This window comes from Schistosoma mansoni, chromosome 6 (genome assembly GCF_000237925.1).
Source record: "Schistosoma mansoni strain Puerto Rico chromosome 6, complete genome".
Classification (NCBI taxonomy): Eukaryota; Metazoa; Platyhelminthes; class Trematoda; order Strigeidida; family Schistosomatidae; genus Schistosoma; species Schistosoma mansoni.
The window spans coordinates 13,953,286-13,975,766 of record NC_031500.1 but is presented as its reverse complement, the minus strand read 5'-3'; the positions used below and the strand labels follow the sequence as shown (position 1 = coordinate 13,975,766).

The 22,481-nt window shown below is 37.9% G+C and overlaps 2 protein-coding genes across 2 annotated transcripts in view; both read left to right on the top strand.

The window, feature by feature from the left end:
- Positions 1-635: 635 nt before the first annotated feature.
- Positions 636-22,481, top strand: part of Smp_050890 (hypothetical protein) — a gene marked incomplete at its 5' end in the record, with an annotated part of 31,192 nt that continues 9,346 nt past the window's right edge. The window contains 12 exons of the mRNA XM_018798341.1: positions 636-701; positions 736-949; positions 982-1,094; positions 1,130-1,177; positions 1,211-1,264; positions 6,869-7,222; positions 7,979-8,270; positions 10,768-10,899; positions 14,952-15,103; positions 16,757-16,835; positions 18,739-18,903; positions 20,970-21,358. Of these exons, the coding sequence (XP_018653293.1) occupies positions 636-701; positions 736-949; positions 982-1,094; positions 1,130-1,177; positions 1,211-1,264; positions 6,869-7,222; positions 7,979-8,270; positions 10,768-10,899; positions 14,952-15,103; positions 16,757-16,835; positions 18,739-18,903; positions 20,970-21,358 (2,058 nt within the window). The remainder of the gene's footprint in view (positions 702-735; positions 950-981; positions 1,095-1,129; positions 1,178-1,210; positions 1,265-6,868; positions 7,223-7,978; positions 8,271-10,767; positions 10,900-14,951; positions 15,104-16,756; positions 16,836-18,738; positions 18,904-20,969; positions 21,359-22,481) is intronic.
- On the top strand, positions 11,875-12,042 carry Smp_114080 (hypothetical protein; the record flags this gene model as incomplete). The annotated part of the gene is made up of 1 exon (XM_018798343.1): positions 11,875-12,042. The coding sequence occupies one exon, from the start codon at positions 11,875-11,877 to the stop codon at positions 12,040-12,042; it is 168 nt and encodes a 55-aa protein (XP_018653294.1).

Below are 22,481 nucleotides of genomic sequence, written 5' to 3'. Positions count from 1 at the left end.
ATTTAACCCTCACCTATTAGAGTACAGGCGTCTTCGAGGTGACGTTCTATTGACTTACAGTATATTTAACAATTCTGGTCATCCCGTTAAACATCTTAAGCTTAGTCACAACACTAACCTATGGGGTAACACCCAGAAACTGGAGACCCGAAATAGCAGAACAGACTGTAGAAACATTTTCTCCTCCGTAAGGGTTGTCAAATGCTGGAATTCTCTGCCGACTGATCTAGTCCAAGCGACTTGCCAGGAGTCCTTTAAGAGGAAACTTGACCTATTCTTAAGGACTAAGGACCACATATTATTATGATTTTCCAATTTCTTTTCTTCCTCTTTTATCGTCAATATACCTAGGTTCCATCCTGGAATATAAGTGATCCAATGCTACTAGACACGGAAGCCCGTTAAGCGAAAGATTCATCTATTCCGTCCACAACCATTTGAAACACTTGAACAATTCCTCTGTTATCGTTAATATACCTAGGTTCCTGCCTGGAGGTATTGTTGATCCACTGCTACTAGAAACAGAAGCTTTTTAAGAGAAAGCTTCATCTATTCCGTCCACAACCATTTGACCCATTTGAAAGTTTCAAGACATCTCTTAAAGTAGCGCCTGGTTTAAACACAAAGCTACGCTGATGGGTGGCGATAATTCTAAGTTAGGCTACCGGAATGCAGTTATACAACTCACTACGAAAACCCAAGTATTGCTAACATTTCAGATTACTTATTGATTAGCCTGTTGATTCTAACGATGATAACTTTTGGGACCAGTTTTGGGCTGAATATCCAATGTCTATCCAAGATATATTTGCTCTCATCCCCGCAGCCGAAATCCGAGCTTTAAGAACAGAAGCCCCAAACAATCTGGCTACTTTATGCTATAAAGCCATTGAGCGTATCGCACAGGTGTCTGAGTCTGCTTCACCGACTACCAAAGACCAACTTACAGGTTAGTTTATCCAAGTTGCATATATTTTACAGTTCTCAACTGCATCCGGTTGCTAACTAGATTATTGCCATACATATTTGAAGACACAGAATGGCGCTCGTTTTTTTGGTCACCTCTCCCAGTCGATCCTTCTGTATCCCGAGAAGTACGTTGCTTTACTATTTATCTTATCAAAAACAGCAGGTTGAATTTGTTCCACTTGCTCAAAGTTTACTATCAGCACTATGCGTAAGTGGCCTTTTTAAATCCAAACTTCCCTAGGATCTGCTATTCTGTCCAGATTTTACCGTACATTCAATTCCCAAATCTGGCCCTGTGAGTTTATTCGACGTATATTGTTTATACATTGTATTATATTCAATAAATACATAATAATTCAAAATTCTAACTATTTAATGTATGGCCGATGATCACTAGTATCTGTATTCTTTGAAGGAAAGTTTTGTTAGTTCTTTTGAAAATACGCAGCTTTTGTATTTATCGCGCTCATTTGTTCTCCGTTTTCTAAAGTTCAAACAAGTTTCGTAATGTGTCGATTATTTGCCACATAATGCAAAGACAAACCTGTAACGACGATAAACTATAACTTGATACTCGCTATTGCTGTATATACCGTAGTTTTATTCCATATTACTCGATGCGGAAACTAATTAGGAGTATTTTATGGACTGACAATTCATGGATGGTTTCATCCTGAAACTGGCCGATTAAGCAACAGTTTCATTCCTTGCCATAATCATTTTTTGTCTGAAATCCTATATTTCTTACAAGCATCCAATGGTTAAACTTTTCATTATCAATCATGTATGGTAAATCAACTTGCTCTTGTCATTTTCTATTCAAATAATTAAGAGGGTTATTTGTTATTAAATTCATCCAGTCAGTCAGTTACAACGTAGAACTTCGTACGTACGTACATCAGTTCGAGTCGCCATACCACATTAGCACAAAGATGCAGTTGTCGATTCAAATTCCATAGTGGTAGAAGTAGTAAGAGTATAAGTATTATGTGAAAGATAAGGGTTTGAAGATGTTATTGAAGGAGTATAATACGGTGAAATAAATTTGGAAAGAGAAAAAGGATAGGGACATGAAGAATTCAGAAGATTAGAATTTGGTAGAACACAAAGAGTGGATGCACCTTCGCCATTGCAAACGATTTTGAGCCATGTCATTCAAGGTCTCTAACCATCGGTTGCTATTATCTCGCAAATCCCAACCAGGTAGTCTACACCTACCAACATGGCCCAGTCCACTTGTCAGCGACTTCATGGATTTATGCCATGTTTTGGTCTGGCCGCCCCTAGCTTTCTTCCAACCTGCTCCTACACCATAAAGCATTGCACGTCGGGGCAGTCGGTGGTTGGGCATTCGTAACACATGTCCCAGCCATCTCAACTGATGAAGTTTCACTACTTCATCAATCGATTTGCCATCCTTACCCACCTAACAACTACATTACTTACTCGGTGGTCCCAGGATATAAGAACAATGATTCGAAGACATCTATGATCGAATACTAGTAGCCTACGAATATCCTCTACTCTTATCGGCCATGTTTCACTGCCATAAAGTAGGACGGAACGGACTGCTGCACAGTAAACACGTCCTTTGGTTGCTAGACGGATATCTCGCCTACGCCATAAATGACGCAAGTTGGTGAAAGCTAGACGAGCCTTCTGTATCCGTGCTGAGATTTCGTCACACACCAGACCACAAGGGCTGATGAGACTCCCAAGATAAGTGAAGCTGTCAACACGCTCAACTACTTCACTCTCTATCATTAGTTCAGGTGTCGATGCAACCCAATCCTGAAGTAACATTTTGCACTTCAAGGGAGAGAATCACATCCCGAACATGCCTGCATTGTTGCTTACAGTAGTCAGAAGACTCTGCATTTTGTCAGCGTCTTCACCGAATAAAACTATGTCGTCGGCGTATTCTAAGTCAACAAGTGAATCTCCCGGTAAAAGTTCAACTCCAGGATATTGAGATGATGAAAGTGATATCTCTAAAAGCATGTCAACGACAAAGTTAAACAAGAATGGCGAGAGTGGACAGCCCTGAAGAACACCACTCGAGGTAACCAATTCTGATGACAGTTCGCCATAGGCTCTAACTCGACCAGTTGTGTTCGAGTAGAGAGCCTTTATGAGGTTAATGTACTTCTTCGGTACTCCTTTCACTGACAAACACTGCCATAGAACCTCACGATCAACGGAGTCAAATGCCGCCTTAAGGTCAAGAAATACTACTATTGTGGGACGTCTGAATGTATGTCTATGTTCTAGGACCTGACGTAGAGTGAATATCTGGTCTATACAACCACGTCCAGGTCGGAAACCAGCCTGGTTTTCTCTAGTCTGCTCTTCACGAGCTTTGGTTAGGCGCCTAAGTATTATTGAAGCTAATATTTTAGACACTATATTAGTCAAACTGATTCCTCTGTGATTGTCACAGGAGGACTTTTGTCCTTTCTTATAGACTGGCACAATCAGTGATTGGGACCAGTCAGATGGAATTACGTCCACTTCCCAGATTCTACCTAAGACCTCAGTCAATCTCGCTGCTAGTACTGGACCACCATCCTTAGAAATCTCAGGGGTAAACCTGTCAGGGCCTGCGGCTCTACCTCGCTTTAGATTTCCTGTAGCTTTTTCAACCTCGTAGAGAGTTGGAGGACTTACCTCAATTTGCCATTCAGGACGACTGGGGATCGTGGGTAACTGAAGTGTGGCTGAAGGCCAGTTGAACTGATCCCTAAAGTGTTCTGCCCATCGATCCAATCTCCTGGATTGAGAATGAATGATATGCCCATCTTTGTCTAAGATAGTTTCGCTAATAGTTGGGTTCCTAATGCCGGTTTCTTTAATAAGTCTGAATAGCTGTCTGCTGTTACCTATTGCCGCTGCCTTTCCATCTCTCTTGCTTTCGCTACCCACCACTGTTCACGATCATTGCGTAGGCTTCTTATTAGCCTTCGCTTAAGCTGACTCCGCTCTTCGTTATGTTCAGAGCCAGGTGGGATGAGTTTTCGAGCATCTATCAGTGTGGTAGATGCTGCCGAGATCCATTGTTTCTCCCTGACCTTATGGCTTACCTTACTAGCGGATATCACTGCTGTTTCCACAGCTTTACGGATGTCATTCCACGCTGCTTCGGGGTGGGCACAACTTACATGTCTGTCTAACTGTTTTTCCAGTTGTTCCTGAAATATATTCTTAGCTTGCTTATCATTAAGTAGAACCCTTAGAGGCTTCCCTGCAGTGTCTTTCCTACGTCCAGTAAGACGCAGACAGATACGTGCTCGCACTAGAGCATGATCTGAGTCTAAACATGTGCCCCAGAATGGGCGACAATCTTCTATCGAGCCCCTCCATCGGTGGCTGATAGCGATGTGATCTAATTGGGTCTCCAACGTTGGGACGGATTTTGGGGTCGCCATGTCAAAAGTTGTTTTCCCTTATGCTTAAAGTTAGTATTTGCAAGAAATAGGCGGTTATCTGAGCACAGCTGCAACAGACGGTCGCCATTATCTGTTCTTTTCGCCATGACACCATAAGATCCACCCAGGTGTCTTTCCCTTTCACTTAGTTTACCTACTTGAGCATTAAAGTCACCAGCCACTATTACTACATCAGAACGCCTAGCTTTTCGGAGAAGGTCAGAAAGTTTCCTGTAAAACTCATCTTTTATATCGTCTGAGCTGCAGTCAGTGGGAGAGTAGGCAGAAACGACGAAGAGGCAACGACGAGTTTCCCTATCTTTCCGAGTCCTTACTGATCCGTTCAGTCGGACAGCGCATAGACGACTGTCTACTGGGATCCAGTCTAAAAGAGCTAGTTCTGCCCTACGACTTAATGCTATACCTACTCCAGCGAGGCCACGGGAAGCAGCATCAGGGCTTCCAGATACACGAAGCGTGTATCGAGATGGTTCTTTATTTTGATTAGGTGAGGTCAAATGAATGACACTACTCGGATCTTGTATGCGCGTTTCGGAGACGCAGCACACATCGATGGTGTAAGATTCTAGAGTCCTAGCTAAGGAAGCCTGTTGTCCTATTTGGCACAATGTTCGGACATTAAAAGTTCCTTGATGTATTTTAGAGCGTGGTTTCAGGAGACCAGGAATAACGTTCCGTGTACTTGAATCGTTTGCCCTAGCGGTGCGAAGTGATAAAAGGACGTGGGAAGGGTTAGTCGTGGAGATAAGAGAGTTATTAGGAGTAGGAAGGATTTGAAAGTGACCAACTTGGTCTCGTGTGCTGTTGCGGGTATGGGGGCTAATATCACTTTCCGGCTGGAAGGGTATTTCTTGAGGGACCTGAAAAAGAAGTTGGATTAGTGTTAGTCTTAACGACCTGGGAGCGTGACCGCAGTGCCCAAGGGACAACTGCTTGAGGCCGGTCACGTACGGCCTTTTTGTGGGGGATTTTTGACGTGTTAGCTCCGTTCTTCAAAGGACCTTACCGCCGGAGACGGAAATCCGTGGGATAAGGCGAGGTGTGCATTTTTAGGGTCGACCTTTTCTAACCCCACCCCTCCTTGTGGGAAGGCAGCATTGCTGTCATGCTGGTCGTCTGAAGGAAACACCTTACTGCTGTCACACCTCTGTACAGTCGGCAGTACGACTTCGCCTTCGGACCTTGGGATTGCTACTTTTAGTCTTACCGCTCTTCAACCGACCTGTCTGGCATGGTAGGACCTCGAGGAACGATTGTTCCAGCCAGCATAGCTCGATTGCTTCATCACGATAGGCAAGCTCAACCACCACGTCAAGGTAGTAGCAACGGCCATCCAAGTCACCATATTTTGCCCTAGGCCCCTCACGTATTACAGCTATTGGTAGTAAGTGGCGTTTTCAGAACCCAATTTATAGTTTAGATCCCGACGTCTTACTCAGCTGTCAGTTTGTCATCTAAAGTCACACCAAAGAAATAGATCATCCTGGTGAAAGCTCTATATTCGAATACTACCGGACGAGTCAGATCACGGCGTACTGTCACCAAAATACTTAACCTCGAATGTTCGTCAGGGTTGCACACTGTTCTCTTTTTTACATGATTTCTTCATCTATGACTTAGCAATAACTTTTCGTTTACCATCTTACGGATTGATTCGCCAGAAGGTTCATTTATGGACTTAAAATACCAAAATGTGGTAAACGTGGCTAATTAACCTCTAGCCGCTTTAAATAACATAAGCATATTTGGGATGCGTTTCCCCTAAATTCGAAATATTACTTCAGGACTGGTTGGCATAAATGCCTGTACTGGTGATAGGGAGTGAGGTAGTAGATTGTTTTGACCACTTCACTTATGTTTGAAGTCTCATCAGCCCTGGTGCGTTAGTTTCTAACAAAGTCTCAGTACTTATTCAGAAAGCCCAGTTAACTCCTATCAACTTGCCTCGACGGGTGTTGTCTGGTATAGGAGCAGATTGAAAGAAAACTAGGAGCGGTCAAACTAAGAAAGGGCATAGGTTAATGGAATCATTGACAATTGAACAGCCACCTTAACATGCCTAGTTTCATTAGTTTACCAATATAGACCACATATTTGATGTGACGTACTGTAAAGAATAGTTTCTCTCTGGGGTTATTCTGATTAGTTTGTTCAGCAATATGGTTTGATTCTATCTTCTTTACTCTCACTAGGTTCCTTTCCGGAAGGTGACTCGATTCATCCTGACTTAATCTTTATCCTAACATACTTCTGCGATTGTTGTTCCAGGGGAGCATTTTATCTATAGATGGAAATGCTGTAACATGTTTTCTAAACATAAAGACCTCTTGAGATATTAATTCTCCTAAAATGAGCAGTTGGCAAATTGTGTGAATAAATTTCGTGATACGTCTGGTTCATTTTTCTTATTAGAGACATCTCAGTGATATTACACAATTAATTTCTCATTCTAGGAAAGCCCAGAAGATATGCATACTATTGACAGTTGTGAGTATATCTGGCAGTCTGGTGTGGGATTTGCACAAGCCCCTGCAGTAAATGCCATTCATGATTCTAACCGGACAGAAATCCTCAAACTTATTTTGACTTGTTTTTCTGAGACTATGTATTTGGAACAAGAGGAAGCTCACCGCTCCGAAAATAGATGGGTTAAATTTTTCACAAGTACGGTGAATCGTCACGCACTGCCATTATTTGCTTCTCTGTTAAACGTTGTTTGTGCATATGATCCTGTTGGTTTAGGTGTACCGTACAATCACCTTATGTTTTCTGATTCCCGTGAACCTTTAGTTGAAGTAGCTTTACAGGTAAGTTAATAATTTAGTTGTCCTTACTTTTCTAAATTTAATAAAGGAAGTTGTATATATGATACTCGTTAATTTACTTAGTTAAACAAAGTTTATTTTTACCTCTAATGCTTCTATTAAAACTAAAAAAGTTTGTAATACTTCATATTCCTCATCTATTCATATTTCAAATATAACTTAAATTTTCCCGACAGCTTAAACAACGAGAGTAGAAAGTAACTTTCCCCCTTAAATCATCCAAATGACATGTTTCTTGTATGCAAATGTAGTTGTCGTACAATCAGCATTATATCAAAAGAACGGACAAATACATTTTAATAGTTGAGATCATGAGTCAACTGAAGCTAGACCGACATGCAAAACCTGGAAGCACTGGACAGCCGTTCCGTCCTATTGTAGTACCCCTCAGCAGCGCGCATCCACGATCTCGACTCGCGAGATTCTAACTCAGGACTATTAGTCTCGCGCGCGGGCGCTTAACCTCTAGATCACTGAGCCGGCATCCAACAGTGTTAATGTCTAATTTCAACCGATCCACGAAATTGAGCGACACATCCGCCATTGTTTTCAGTGAGTTACTATCTCACAACAGACCTGGTTGAACTCCACTGATCACTGCTTTTCACTAGAACTCCAGGTAATACCTCTTGAAGCCAGTCACTAGTAAACATATGTTGATTGGTAAATTGTTTTTTGTATGACTAAAGTATCGTTTCCTGTCGTATTTACTTGGAAAACTATATTTGTTCCCCATAGATCCTGTGCATAACATTAGAACCTGATCACATGATACCAAGCCCTACGTATTCGAATGCATCATTTCGTGATTTAAATTCTTCTCACAGCCATTCTTGTTCAGATGTTGATGAACAGTTAAGTTTAAATGGTACTGGGATGACTAGTCGAAATAGTGGGAATGGAGATGCATGGAATAGTGAGATGAATCTGTTCGTAAATTACATGTCTCGTATACACAGAGATGAGGTTAGTTTTATTTTGATACCATTTTCTTCAAACATATTATTTAGCCATCTGCCGTTTTTTACTTGTTTAAGATCATTAGTCAACCAATAATAATGTTTATCGAAGTCTCAGGTAGTGTCTTAAAAATAATACCTTTAGCTATCAACTGTTAGTTGTTTTTGAAGTACTTCACATTTTCGTCAGGCAGATGTTTTGGCACTCTATACACTATATGTGATTAACATAAATTTATAAATTTATGAGCTCTTGGGTGATGCTTTGAAAGTTAACGGACCTCTGTCTTAAATCAGGTGTATACAAAGCTCACCATCCCAGAATATGGGTAGTTTTATTTTCATGAATTTTCGTTAGCTAGTTTGATCATAGTGAAAACTATAAGTGGCTGTGTCCTTATTTGATATTTATTTTCCAACCAGTTAATTTCATTTTTCTATTAATTTCCTTCGAACTTAATTAATATTTTCATGTGACTTGTAAAATCTGCAACCATTTAATCACTAGATTTTTCTAAAGTAGCAAATAAACAATACCAAAGTAAGGGCTAGGATTTTTAATGTAGAAGGTAACAACCATTTATCTGTACCGGCTAAAGTGACTGAGTGCAAAAGGGGGTGCGTTTGAAAACATCGCTGGTCGACATTTACTCTGATTTGTAGCATTCTCATCGTTATAGTGAGTCTTCCATGGTGGTAAAACGAATTCATAAAATTTTACTAAACATTAATAGTTTTTATTAACCAATCTTCTTAGCATCCTTACACCAAGCTTTTGTTAACTGTTTTTTGCCTAAAATTCCACACCTTTGAGCACATAAAATTACAGCCAGTTAGATGAGACTGAAAACCATGCTTGCAAAACGTGTTATTTCAGTGATATTCTCATAAGAATAAATTATAGTTATTTATGTAAATTTACTTGACCCATAAGGTACCTTATAGTAAGTACTCTTAAAATTCCTGAGGATTCAATCTCTCAGATCCTAAATACCCCCTCATCTACCAAACTTCTATTAGTAGTCGATTCTAACTTGTGTATCTTAGTGGTTTTTCAAGGTTTCTACAAAGTTGGTAAACCTCTTCGCTTTCAGCAAGTTGCATTAAAAGTTATTAAACTTGCTGCAGGTCGAGTAATTATATACGGTTATAGTTGCCGGTAATGTAGGTTCGTCCCCTGGAACACAAAGAGACTTGGAATTCGTGTTCATCTTGTTGTGCTAACGAGGTATGGCAACTTGGACCGATGCATAAATGTGCCTGGTTCTATGTTGTAGCTGACTGACTGACTGGGAATTAGTAAACGATTTACTGGGTTCACAATCGAAATCGGCGTAACAACTAAAAATGAAAATATTTTATCATATTTTCTTCACAGTGTGCTAAGCTTCGGTACAGTTTTGGACAGACGTGATAACTAAATTTGTCGTTGGCGTAGTCGTCAAAGAATTCGGGTTTTAACTGTAGAATAACAGTGTCAAACCTATTTGTTTGAACTGTCAATCGGTTACGCTAGCTCTGGCACAAAATACATTATTTAAAATCGGGCAATTTAGTAATACAATTCAGTTGTTAAATACAAATTGATGCACTCGTTCTTATATGACGCTTTTTGTATATCTGCTTTTTATTACCGCCTGGTTGTCTAAACCGTAGCTGTTGAATTCGCACCTACGATACAACAGTTTAAAACTGAGCATTTATTGAGTTGGATATTTTAAATTGATTATAAAATGAAATTGTACTTTTTTACTCATTATTTATTTATTTAAACACATAAGTACTGGTACAAGGAAGCACCAGATACATATGCGCCATACAAATCTCATTCGATTTGTGTGAGGGCTGTGATACTGCCCAGGTGCCCGAACTGAAGCAGGTGGTTTCCTTAGGGGCCCACACCCGGAGCCTTTGACCGAAAGATCTGATCCACAAGGCAGTGGAGCATCGTGAGGAGAAGCAGTCCCATGGTAGCCAGTGATCAACGATTGATTCGTACGCCATTTGTTCCCTCAGGGTGCTGGAGCCCATGTGCACCATTGGTTTGGAATGAGGGTTTTACAACTCCCCTAGGTGGATCCTCCACATCCACCAACCCAGTTAAAGCGCCGTACATTCGCTTTTCGTCCTCTCAATTTCGTAAACAACACCGGTGCCACGAGAAGGCAGTGAGTAGGACTTCCCTGGCAGAGGCTATATATTCGCTGGCCATGTGAGAGCATTTCGAGAGAGAGAGAGAGCGGACTCTCCCCACTCTCGACCGTACCAGGGCATTTGGGGCTTTTTTACTCATAGTGAAACATCTTCTATTCAGATGTACATTTTTTGATGTAGTATTATGTTTTTAACTTCTGTAAGATAGCCAGATATCAGTAATTCATGAGGTAGCCACAGATCATGAAGGAAATTAGGTCATATAGTTGAAGTTCTTAGGACTCCTGCAGACCAAGCATACGTTCATTCCTTATCTCCATTTTTTAAATATTATAAACATTTCATTCAATACTTATTTAGTGCTTATCGACTTAGAGTCATTCACAATGTACCTACATCTTACTCTATATTGAGTTTCAATTTTCTTCCATACACACCTTTCTATGATATCTTTTGGAACAATATTCTCAACGCTTAATTATTCTCACCTCTACATTATCTTGATCTTTTTTGTTATTCATCTTATCTTGCTTATATGGTATGGCAGTTTGGACTAACCCATATTTGTCCTAGTGTTTTGGTGAGCGATGTCTAATTGACTGTTTCTTATCTGATTATTCATGAATTCTTGTTTATTTTAAAATTAATCGCTCGTTTTATTAAATTCTTCAGAAAAAAGGGAAAAACATGGTTGTCGTTAAGTGGTTGGAAGGAGACTATAGGAAACCCCCGGATCTAGGCTTTGTGCTATTTGGCACTCGTCATCAAGATGTACCCGTAATCTTGAGGGAAATGGTGCTCGATTGTGTCATTTGTTTGACAGGTTATGTACCTGTTACCTTAGCCATACCATGATTTTACTTTTCTCAATATAAAAATATATGAAGGGGTTTTGTAGATATTTTAGTAATTTTAATAGTTGAGATCATGAGTCGATTGAAGCGAGACCATCATCAAAAACCTGGAAGCACTGGACGGCAAGTTGGGATCGTGAATGCACACTGCTGAGAAGTCCCACAATGGGACGAAACCGCCGTCCAGTACTTCCAGATTTTCCATGGTGGTCTAGCTTCCATTGACTCATGATCTCAACTATAAAAATAGTCGTTAGTTCATCGGTCTTCGAGATTGTTGAATGTTACTGAGTTCACAAACTTGCATAGTTTGAACAACCGTTGAAAACGTAAAAGTATTGAACAATTATTGCACCTAGTGTGGGGCTCATCAGTAGTGGCATTCATGACCACTACCACAAAAGACGGAACCCATAAACTTTCGTCTCATGCGCTAATACTTAACCTGTGAACCACAACCAAAATTCAACGGTGTACATGTCTAACTTAGAAATATTTGTACTCACATACTTTAAAGTCTATCAAAATTGAAAGTTTCGAAGTACTTATTTCTATCTTTTCTCTTTGCTTTTTAAAGGATTTTGCATTTATTCTCTCTGGAATAACTCGTTTATTAAATAATCCATTAGTACAAACATATCTTCCTGGATCTAGCAAAAAAGTTCAAATGCATCAAGAACTTTTAGTGTTATTTTGGCGAATATGCGAATGCAATAAAAAATTTATGTATTATGTGTTAAAATCAAGTCAAGTATTAGATTTACTTGTACCTATACTCTATCATCTTAATAATTCACGTAATGATCAATGTAAGTTGATTTTTTTTCTTTATTGAAGGAAGGTATACCATTATTACCGCTGTTATTATTATTATTATTACTATTATTATAAGTAGATGTATAGCTTGTTTAAACATGAATTAATTCATTAAGTTATTGAATATTAAAAGCTTTTTTAGTGTCTTACTTATACTTCAATCATGAATTACATACATAACTCAAAGAAGAAGAAATTTTTCTTGTCGATTTAATATGATATTGACTTGTATTTGAAATACTCATCGTTTTCACTGTCATCTTCGTTAATTTTGTTTACCTTATATACATACTTTTGTTGTTTTTTTCGAATACATATTGGATAATATCGTGTTCAATCTTTAATTTCATTATGTTCTTTTGAATTATTTGACACCATTTAGTAAAACTAATGGTATTTTTATAGTTGAAAGCGTGAGTCAATTAAAGCTAGACCACCATGGAAAACCTGGGAGCACTGGACGGCCGTTTCGTCCTATTGTGGGACTCCTCAGCACCGAAGATCCACGATCTCGCCTCGCGAGATTCGAACCCAGGACTTACCAGTCTGCTGAGGAGTCCCACTATAGGACGAAACGGTCGTCCAGTGCTTCCAGGTTTTCACTGGTGGTCTAGCTTCAATTGACTCATGCTTTCAACTATGAAAATACTGGAATCTCCACAAAACCCCTTCTAATAGTATTTTAACAATGTACAATATACTAAAATGGTATACTAGTAACTGTCAGGGTATTGTTGTTATCTACCCTAGTTGTTTTTGATGTAAGAAGGAATAAGTTCAACTAGTGGGATCTTTACAAGCATATTTCCTAAGTTTATGAAATTCTATGAAACGATATCTTTTCAGTGGATTTATTACCAAGTGATACTTTCGTTGAATTTTATATTTTTCATGTTTTAGTCAAAGTTATACTGAAAGACGAATATAGTACATTTTCCTACAATTTGAAACTTGTATCAGATTTCTTATAAATTCATTTTTAAACAATGCATGTTTCAACCTTTATAATACCAATTGGACTCATGCTCAAAAAATTATTATTTGGGAATTCTGGATCCTTAAGATAACTTTTGAAACATATCCACTTTGTAATTCATCGTATGGGAATTTGAGTTGAATACTTTTTCTGCTGAAGTTTACTGCGTTACTAGTTTTCGTTTACTTCACACTTAAGAGAACCTTGTCATCATTTTGATTCGCTTATATTTTAGTATAATATTTTGGCACAGGATCTTCAAGAGCGTTATGAATATAGTTATCTGCGTGAGTTGTAAACCATAGGATCCTCCTTCGTGTTTGTGTAATGAATTTTCTGGTAGAAACTCGGATTCTGTCTGTTGTTATTGAGCAAGGAATAGGAGGATAGGGAGAATTCTTGTCCATCGGCGTTGAAGTCAGAGTTGGGAATTTTTAGTTTTGGGGTGTAGATATTTTAGTTATCGATTCAAGTTAAAGAACGTAAATAACACAAGTTAAATAAAAAGAATTCCTTGGAAGGTAAGTTTAGTAGTACCATTGGAGTGATGGCTTAGTGGTTAAAGCACTCAATTTTCAGCCAATAAATCACGTTTTGGAAACCTATTCTATTTACATCAAATCAGACAACTGGCTATTATCATCTGACGTCACACAAAAATGTGACAAAGCCGAGTATATGAATCTGTACTCTTTAAATGTGCCGTTCGGATCCATTAGTTGAAATTTGTTATTGGCTTTCTAATATCATGGGTACTGTTATGACAGAATTATGGATGGAACTTTTCAAACCATTCTTCTTATTATTATTATTTACATTCTTGTCATATCGTTAGTAGATAACTATATTATTGTATTTCTATGTTCTCTTCATTGTAAGCTTTTAAGTCAACCTATTAACTGTCGTTATATCTTAAACTGTCCTGTAGTTATTGCTAGTTAATTATGTACTGTTTGTTCTGTCGTCTACCACTTATGGTAAGATTGTGCCTATAGTATGATTTCTTATTCGGTGTACTGTGCGGTCTAATAATTCGTGTATATAAGCTAAGGGATGTTTGAGATAGTTGTTGTTTAGTCTGAATTGTTGAAATGTACACAATATTTGAAGCTAGTTGTTGACTTCTCTTCGGACACAAGACAATGGATAGAGGAAAGTTTTTGAACAGCGGAACTGTAGGAGTGTGGCTTGCGTTGGCTCAAAATTAACTGTTCAGGTCCGAACATATAATTGGTTAATTTTAAGACACTAGGCTATATAGACGGGATAGTTGACTCGTGATAAAAAATTATAGAATTATGGTTAGTGAATTTAGCATGTGATATCGATTACTATCTTTATTCATAACAGGTATTTCAGCAACACTAGATTTCTCTATACTGCTTAATTTAGTGACGACTAATTACCAACACTAACAAATATACTCGGTTCCATGGAGCTTTCTATGTATGACGACTTATAATAATACTCATCTTTTGAAAATAAGTAGGTTGGGAGTGAAGTTAGAGTCGGATACCTAATGTTTATAGGTTATTTAATCTGACCATTGATTTTTCCATACACTACTATTTTGTTTCACTATTGTACATTAGGATCAGTAAATGATTCTACTTAACACCTGTCACATTTCTTTTAGGGAGTCATTTTTACATTTTCTACTCTTCTGAACTAACTCAATAGCAATTCGACGTCAAACATCAACGTAGCCTAGTTATTTAGTAACAAAATTTTTACGTAGTGTTATTGTTTACATCACATTACAATTGGTTTGTTATTACATTATTTCAGAAATTTCATATTATAAAACTCTGTTTATATCCATGCATTTTGTTTCTAATGAATTCGATTTCTACTAACATTGATATGCACCGCTTTTAGACACCCTCACATCTTGTAATGATTATTCAATTTGTCTTCTCATTATAATATTATTGATTTCTTTTTTCTCTCAGCTCGTATAGGATTAATACATGTCGGTGTATTCATCTTATTATTACTTAGCGGTGAAAGAAATTTTGGTGTACGTTTAAATAAACCTTATCGTCATCGTTCCTTGTTAGATGTACCAGTATTTACAGGAACGCATGCTGATTTATTAATCATAGTATGTAATGAATTATTATTATTATTATAATCATTTGTTTGTTTAAAAATTAATGAACATTTTTCAATTCAGTTACTAGTAACGTTATAGTATGATTACTTACTTACGCCTGTTACTCCCGATGGAGCATAGGCCGCCGACCAGCATTCTCCAACCCACTCTGTCCTGGGCCTTCCTTTCTAGTTCTATCCAATTGTTGTTCATTCTCATGTCTGTCTCCATTTCTCGGCGTAATGTGTTCTTTGGCCTTCAGAATTCCATGTGAGGGCTTGTGACGCAGTTGGGTGATTTCCTCAAAGTGTATCCTATCCACTTCCAGCGCTGACCAGAAAAATTATTCAAACCATTTATAGTATGATATTGAAAGCAAATTCCCTATTCATCGAATTTCTTGTCACCAATTTTATTTTGTAAACTTAATTATTACTTCTTTCTTTGAGTATTATTCATTTAATATAATACTTGAATTCATTCATTTAATCATGGGTTCTCACACATTAATTAATTAACTTACTCCGCCTGCAGCTCTTCTAGAGTTACTGCCGGTCCCAAGCTCAGGTAAAGGAGGAGTGTTGAACATGGGGTCGGTAACCCCATCTCGTAGAAAAAAATCTTGCTAAAAAACACCAAGCAAATTAAACCATTCAAACTCTGCCCTGGGAGTTGAAGGAACAACTATGACGCCTCATAGTGAAAGCCGAGATTCTTCGGAAGTCACGAGACCGATGCCCTGTCTAACAACCATCTACTTACTGGTATCTCGGTAATTAGATTGTAGTGTTCATCTTCTATAAATAAGCAGATCTTTGACAGTGACCTTTGTATGTATAAACGTGATTAATTATTTACTTACTTTATGGACTGACTCTAGCTAGATCACCATTTATCAACCAGGAAACATTGGATATCTATTCCATTCTTGTATGAACCATTTTCTGAGTGTGGACTTACAACTTCTTCAGAAGATGAGCCTAGGGTTTCCTTTGGTCGTGTTAGTAATATATAGTAACCAGTAGAGTTCACCTGTGTCAAGTCAACCACCAGCGATGACAGTAAATAATGATCACTCAATGTCGTGAATCGATCAAAAATAAAAATCTAAATCATTAAATGGCAACTCAGTGGTTTATAAGTAACCCACACCCTTGCCGCAAAGTATAAAGGTCTCAATTTTTGATCTTCTACATGACCATGGGTACACGCAGCTATACAGTTCCATATTAAGACAAAGTATTCAAATGTTGCCAGTTTTTCTTGGTTCTTCAATACTATATATACATGCAATCCAAAGCATCATGTAAGTTGGACTTTAGTCCTCATGAAATCTTTTTATTCATTCACGACAGAGTTCAGTTATATTCACCTACTGATCAATAATGTTTATAGAATCTGGAAGCTTGTACTAATGAACAGATCAGTATTGTCAGAGTTAAAAAAAATACATATACTAATCATCGTCTACCCACTAACAATCATTTTTTACTACAATTCAGGTATCTATGTTACTTGTAAATTATAATCATCATCATATAATATCCTGTCATCCTTTATTTTGTTCTCCTACTGGTTCAGTTTTTTGCCACATGGCAATTAATTTTCTTCAAACCTTATAAAATTCATGATTGGTTACTATTATAATTGTTATTATTCTAGGTCTCTCATAGATTAATTACAAGCGGACATAATCGTCTAAATCCTTTATTCGATTGTTTACTAACAATCATAGCTAATGGTAAGCCATCATATACATTTTTTAACTGTTTAATTAGATCTTATGTTATTGTCATACCATTGTATTTATAGTTTATAGAATAGACATAATTGTTTAAATGTTAGTTTTGTCTGTATGTATCGGGTCTGTTGTTCAGTCGAAAATTTCTTATGTTACATTTGCCTTACCATTCCACATTTTTATTTTTCAAAACTAAGAAGATCACATTTATACCGTGTGTGCTTCGAGGTTACAGGGTATATATCATTGAAAAAATACAGACTAGTGACACCATCATGAATACTATTAGTGAGGAGGACGTAATAAGCTAATTTTAATACGATATACTGTCAAGGGCGACGCTGATTTGAAATTGTAGATGTGAAGCAGTGGTAAGACAATCCAAAACAATACGGCACAAGTCGATATTTTGTTATAGTGAGTTGATGATAGAAATCAATTGTAAGCAATGATTTTCCCCTTCCCCAACTGGAAACTTAGATAAACCATGTTACTTATATTACACTGAATAATCGGAACTCAACTATCTACTTCAAAGCGGGTTTGGCGGATGCTTCGTTCACTGCAGAGAAATCTACGCCTAAGTTTTGACATAACTACCATTATCTCTTGCTTACACGTGGAGAGCTGTTGAAATAGTTGAGTTATATAAAATCTATTCATGACCGTTAAAAAGCTCTCAAGGAAGGATATTCTGGAGTAATATCCTGTACTTATATGCCATGATCTTGAATGATATGATTTGTTTTATACTTAGTCATTGTTGAATAACTTGGATGTGAAACTGTAAAATCTCATAAGAATTCATCAAGTAGGATATCTGTATCTGTTTCATGTGGGCTGGTTTTTTACCGAACGTTCTTCGACTTCAAGAGAGACGAACAAAACAGCCATTTTTTTATTGCTTAACAATCATATATATATATATATATATATCCTGTATTCTGATTGGCTAAAGGCTGTGAAAACTTGACCCGTTTCCATTTAATAGCAGTAGCTAAAGATGATCCTTTGTATGCATTTATTTATTTAAACACATAAATATTGGTACAAGGGGGCACCAGATATATATGCGCCACAATTTGTATGCATAAGTAAGTTACTAAAGTAAGCCAGACAACTGTAAGCAACGTATGAACCTGAAACAAATGTATCGGTTCAAGTTGATGCACGATATTAGCACAACGTGATAAAATCGTCAAGAAAAATGTTTTGCATTGGTAGTAGCAACACGATCAGTGGTCGTAGAAAACACTACATATAAACGATATGATTCGAGAAGAGAACGTGAATTTGCTGAATAAAAGTTAGAGATTATTTGGAAACTCAAGATCTAAGAGAAAAGTGAATGCATCTTCGCCGTTCCAACCACTTCTAAGCCATATCGTTCAGCACCTCCAGTCACTGGTCACTACCATCGTACGATTCTGAACCTAGTCCGTACAAGCGAAATTTATCACATTCTCAAGCATTTAAACGGAGTAGGATAGTGACTAGTAATGAAATTCAAGTCTCGCGTTCTGCTGTACTTGGGACTTGTCAGCTGGATATACCTGGGTCCCAGTTTTGAAGTTCACATAAAAACTCAAACCCAGTACCTTTCACTTCTAAATCCCACCTCATTATCCACTTAGCAACAAAGTCCAGGCAGTTGTTGGTTTGTGCAACTAGGTAAATTTAACCTTTTTTACTGGTTGATTGCCAAAAAACTGATCCACTGCAGTCCATAACATCAACAGAAAGACTAAAGCAACCAAGACAAATGAAGTTACCATAATCTTTTTATTACAAATCTCACTATTGTTTTATCTACCGTTTATTCACAACTCTTATTGAAGTAGTTAATGTATCCTGCTTCTCTTGTATGTTTATTTTCTCCCAAAAATCTTTTTCTCCCAACTAGTTTCACCTTACTTGAAAAGTTTATCAATGGTATCATCAAACAAAATATTGCATTTATTGGATGCATTCAGTCAACCATGGTTTTTGTACAGTAATCCGTCAAATCATCAGTTGGTATTTCTGTTATTAGAAGTATTCAATAATATTATTCAATATCAATTTGATGGTAAGCGTGTTTGAATTGTCTATTCTCATTTTCTTTATTTATCCTTTTCAACCTCCAGTTTATCGTTAGTTTTATAGAGCGACAGTCTAGTGGTTAAAGCATCTGACTTTCAACTAGCAATTTGCGGGTTTGAACCCCCCGCCACGTCAATTTTGGCAGTATTATTATCTCTCAGACTTAGTCTTTCATAAAATATGTTTTGATCCAATCTGTCCTGCTAATAACCATAAATACAAAATACTCTCTTATCTGTTAAGAGATATTACTAACAATTTATCTGCTTAATCAGTTAGGTTTCATTACCTTTTAAAAAACCTCACTATTTTGTTCTTCTCCTGTCTTGTATTCCCTGACCATGACATCTTCACATGACTCCTCTCCAAATCAGAACAAAAATTATAAGCGAGCAAATACATTTTGCAACAAAGCTGAACAATGAAAATACAATAGGGAAATGTTTGAGTTTGTAACGAATTTACGTACGGATCTTTTAGGTTGTCGATTCGCTCGCTCGCATTCTTTGGTTAAAAATAGTGATCAGCTTTTCCTACTTTTAGCCTGACCAGATAATGCAATATTCAGGACTTTTAGCTAGCCCTAACCAAGTACATGTTTATATACTTTTCTTGGAGATGTAATTTTAAATGTGAGAGCTGGTGATACCATTTAGCTGTCCATACCAAACTGGGTGGAACAATTGTTCGAATCTGCAACCTAGCGGTGCCTGTAAGCTGAATCCTTATATCACTAAGCCGCTTTTTTCAGTATATGGTATTTGTTTTTGTGTAAATTCTTCTGTACCTCTGTACGTTAGTCACACAAGATTAAGTTGTGCTATTCGTGTTGTAAATATCGTGAATGATATCTAGTTCTCTCGAAAATTACCCTCTCTTAAGATTTATTTATAATTATGAGTTTTTTAAAACATTGACTCAGTGGTTAAGACATTTGGCTTTGAGCCACTAAATATCAGGTTGCAACTCCACTCCACCCTCTTTGTTTTGGGCAACCGGTTTATTTATTTGAACACATAAACACATTAAACATTTATACTAGGGGGCACTAAATACATATGCGCCACACAATAACAATGAGGCCAGTAGCAGTTCTCATTGATTTGTGTGAGGGCTGTGATACTGCCCAGGTGCCTAAACTGAATTTATTTTTTGTTTATTTATTTAACACATAAGTACTGGTACAAGGAAGCACCAGATACATATGCGCCATACAAATCTCATTCGATTTGTGTGAGGGCTGTGATACTGCCCAGGTGCCCAAACTGAAGCAGGTGGTTTTTTTAGAGGCCCACACCCGGAGCCTTTGACCGAAAGATCTGATCCACAAGGCAGTGGAGCATCGTGAGGAGAAGCAGTCCCATGGTAGCCGGTGACCAACGATTGGTTCATACACCATTTGCTCCCTCAGGGTGCTGGAGCCCATGTGCACCATTGGTTTTGAATCAGAGTTTTCCAACTCCCCTAGGTGGACTTTCTGTGTCCACCGACCCGTCTAAGGCACCGGACATTGGCTTTTCGTCCTCTCAATTTCGTAAACACCACCTCTGATGCGAGAAGGCAGTGAGTAGGACTTCCCTGGCAGTGGTTTTATACACGTGGCCATGTGAGAGCATTTTTAGATGGAGAGCTGTCTCTCCCCACCCTCGGCCGTACCAGGGCATTTTGAGGTAACCGGTTAGAATCACTGCACTACAGGTAGAGTGTAGCTTAATGCTAATTACATAAATATGTACACTCGGTAGAGGAGTTGATAATCTAATTAATTCAATGTTTCAGTTATTGTCAGCTATTAAATTTGTAGAACCTTAGCTTCATATTTTCGAAATACTTATCATCTACACTTATATGTACATTCAGGTCTGGATTTCATTGTGCCAGCAATTATTTCCTTTGTAAGGAAAATTTCACAAACGTTAACTTTCTTCTAACCAATCTAGTACTTTTCTTCTATCCATATCAAATAGGTTCTTGCTTTGTGGTTATTTTATCGCATTAACCTTGTTTATATTTCGCTTTATTTCTTATTTTTCCTTCTCTCTCTCTTTCCAGGTAATAGCAATTTAGTATATACTATAATTAGGAAACGTCAAATATTCTATCGGCTAGCTAATTTACCCACTGATCAACCTACTATTAATAGTATAATTAATAAACAAATGAAATTTCAATGCAGTGGTCATATTACAATGGAATCTACTACTACTGTTCCTACTAGTACTTCATCTCGAGCATCTAGCAACAGTGGTGGGATTAAAAAATCTGTTGATACTTCTGTTTGTAAACCTTTACCAATATCGGAAATATCAAAATCGTCGTCCACTTCCACTTGTTTATCCGGTGAATCATCCGTTTATCATAATAACGATAATGATAATGTTGATAGTAGTAATGTTGACAATTCAAGTCTTGTCGAGTCCATGGATCAAGTATCTTCTCGGGTTTGTTTTGTTTCGTTTATGTACTATTATTCTTCCTACCTCGACTATCATCTGTAAACTTCCTCTTTTGACTTCCTTCTCAAGTGTCACCATAGCCAACGATTCTTGTGCGCGAAACACTGTCCCAGGTCTACTGAAACCTCACTCCGAACTACACATTGGATCTTTCAACGTACTTACCCTATGTCCAATCGGTCAACATGCCTCCTTGACTAGGACCCTAAAATCTCGTACCATTGATGTATGTTGTGTCTCCGAAACACGCATACAAGATCCTAGTGTGGTCGTTCACTTGACATCACCTAGCCAAAACTAGGAGCTGACGAGATGCACACTCCGTTTATCTGGTGACCCGACGGCAAGTCCTTGTGGACTGGTCGCTGTAGGAATAGTACGAAGTATGAGGGCAGAAGAAGCACTATTAGAATGGATCCCTGTTAACAGTTGCCTATGTGCTGTTCGGTTAAACAGCTCGGTAAGAACTCAGAAGGATATGGACACACGTCGTCATTACCTTGTCGTCATTTCTGCCTACGCTCCCACTGACTGCAGCCCATATGAATTGAAAAATGACTTTTTCAAAAAATTAAAAACTCAGATATAGTACTCGTAGCAGATAACTTAAATGCCTAGTTATGTAGCTTAAACCAAACAGAAAGACATTTAGGTGAGCATTTTAGTATTCCGACTCAGCGAATAGGCAATGGTGAAACTGTGCTCAGACAATCTTTTATTTTTAACAAGCACTAATTTTAAGCATAAGAAGAGACATGGTCTAACATGATGACCGCCTGCACCAAACCAACTATGGACTGAAATAGACCATATTTCCATCAGTCATTGGTAGAAGACTGTCGTTCGTTCTGGAATACATGTTTAGACTCTGATTATGTTCTAATAGGAGCACGTATTCACTTGCACCTCACTGGATGCGGGAAAACCACATTAGGAAGACCCCTAGATTAGAAATCAACGATGAGAAAGATTATGTTAAATTCTAGAAATCGATCTCTTACCAGGAGGTCCATTTATTGACTTGGAATACAGAGATGACATAGTCCTGTTTGGTGAAGACGCTAATAAAATACTGAGTCTTTTAGTAGCACTGATCAGCAATACCAAG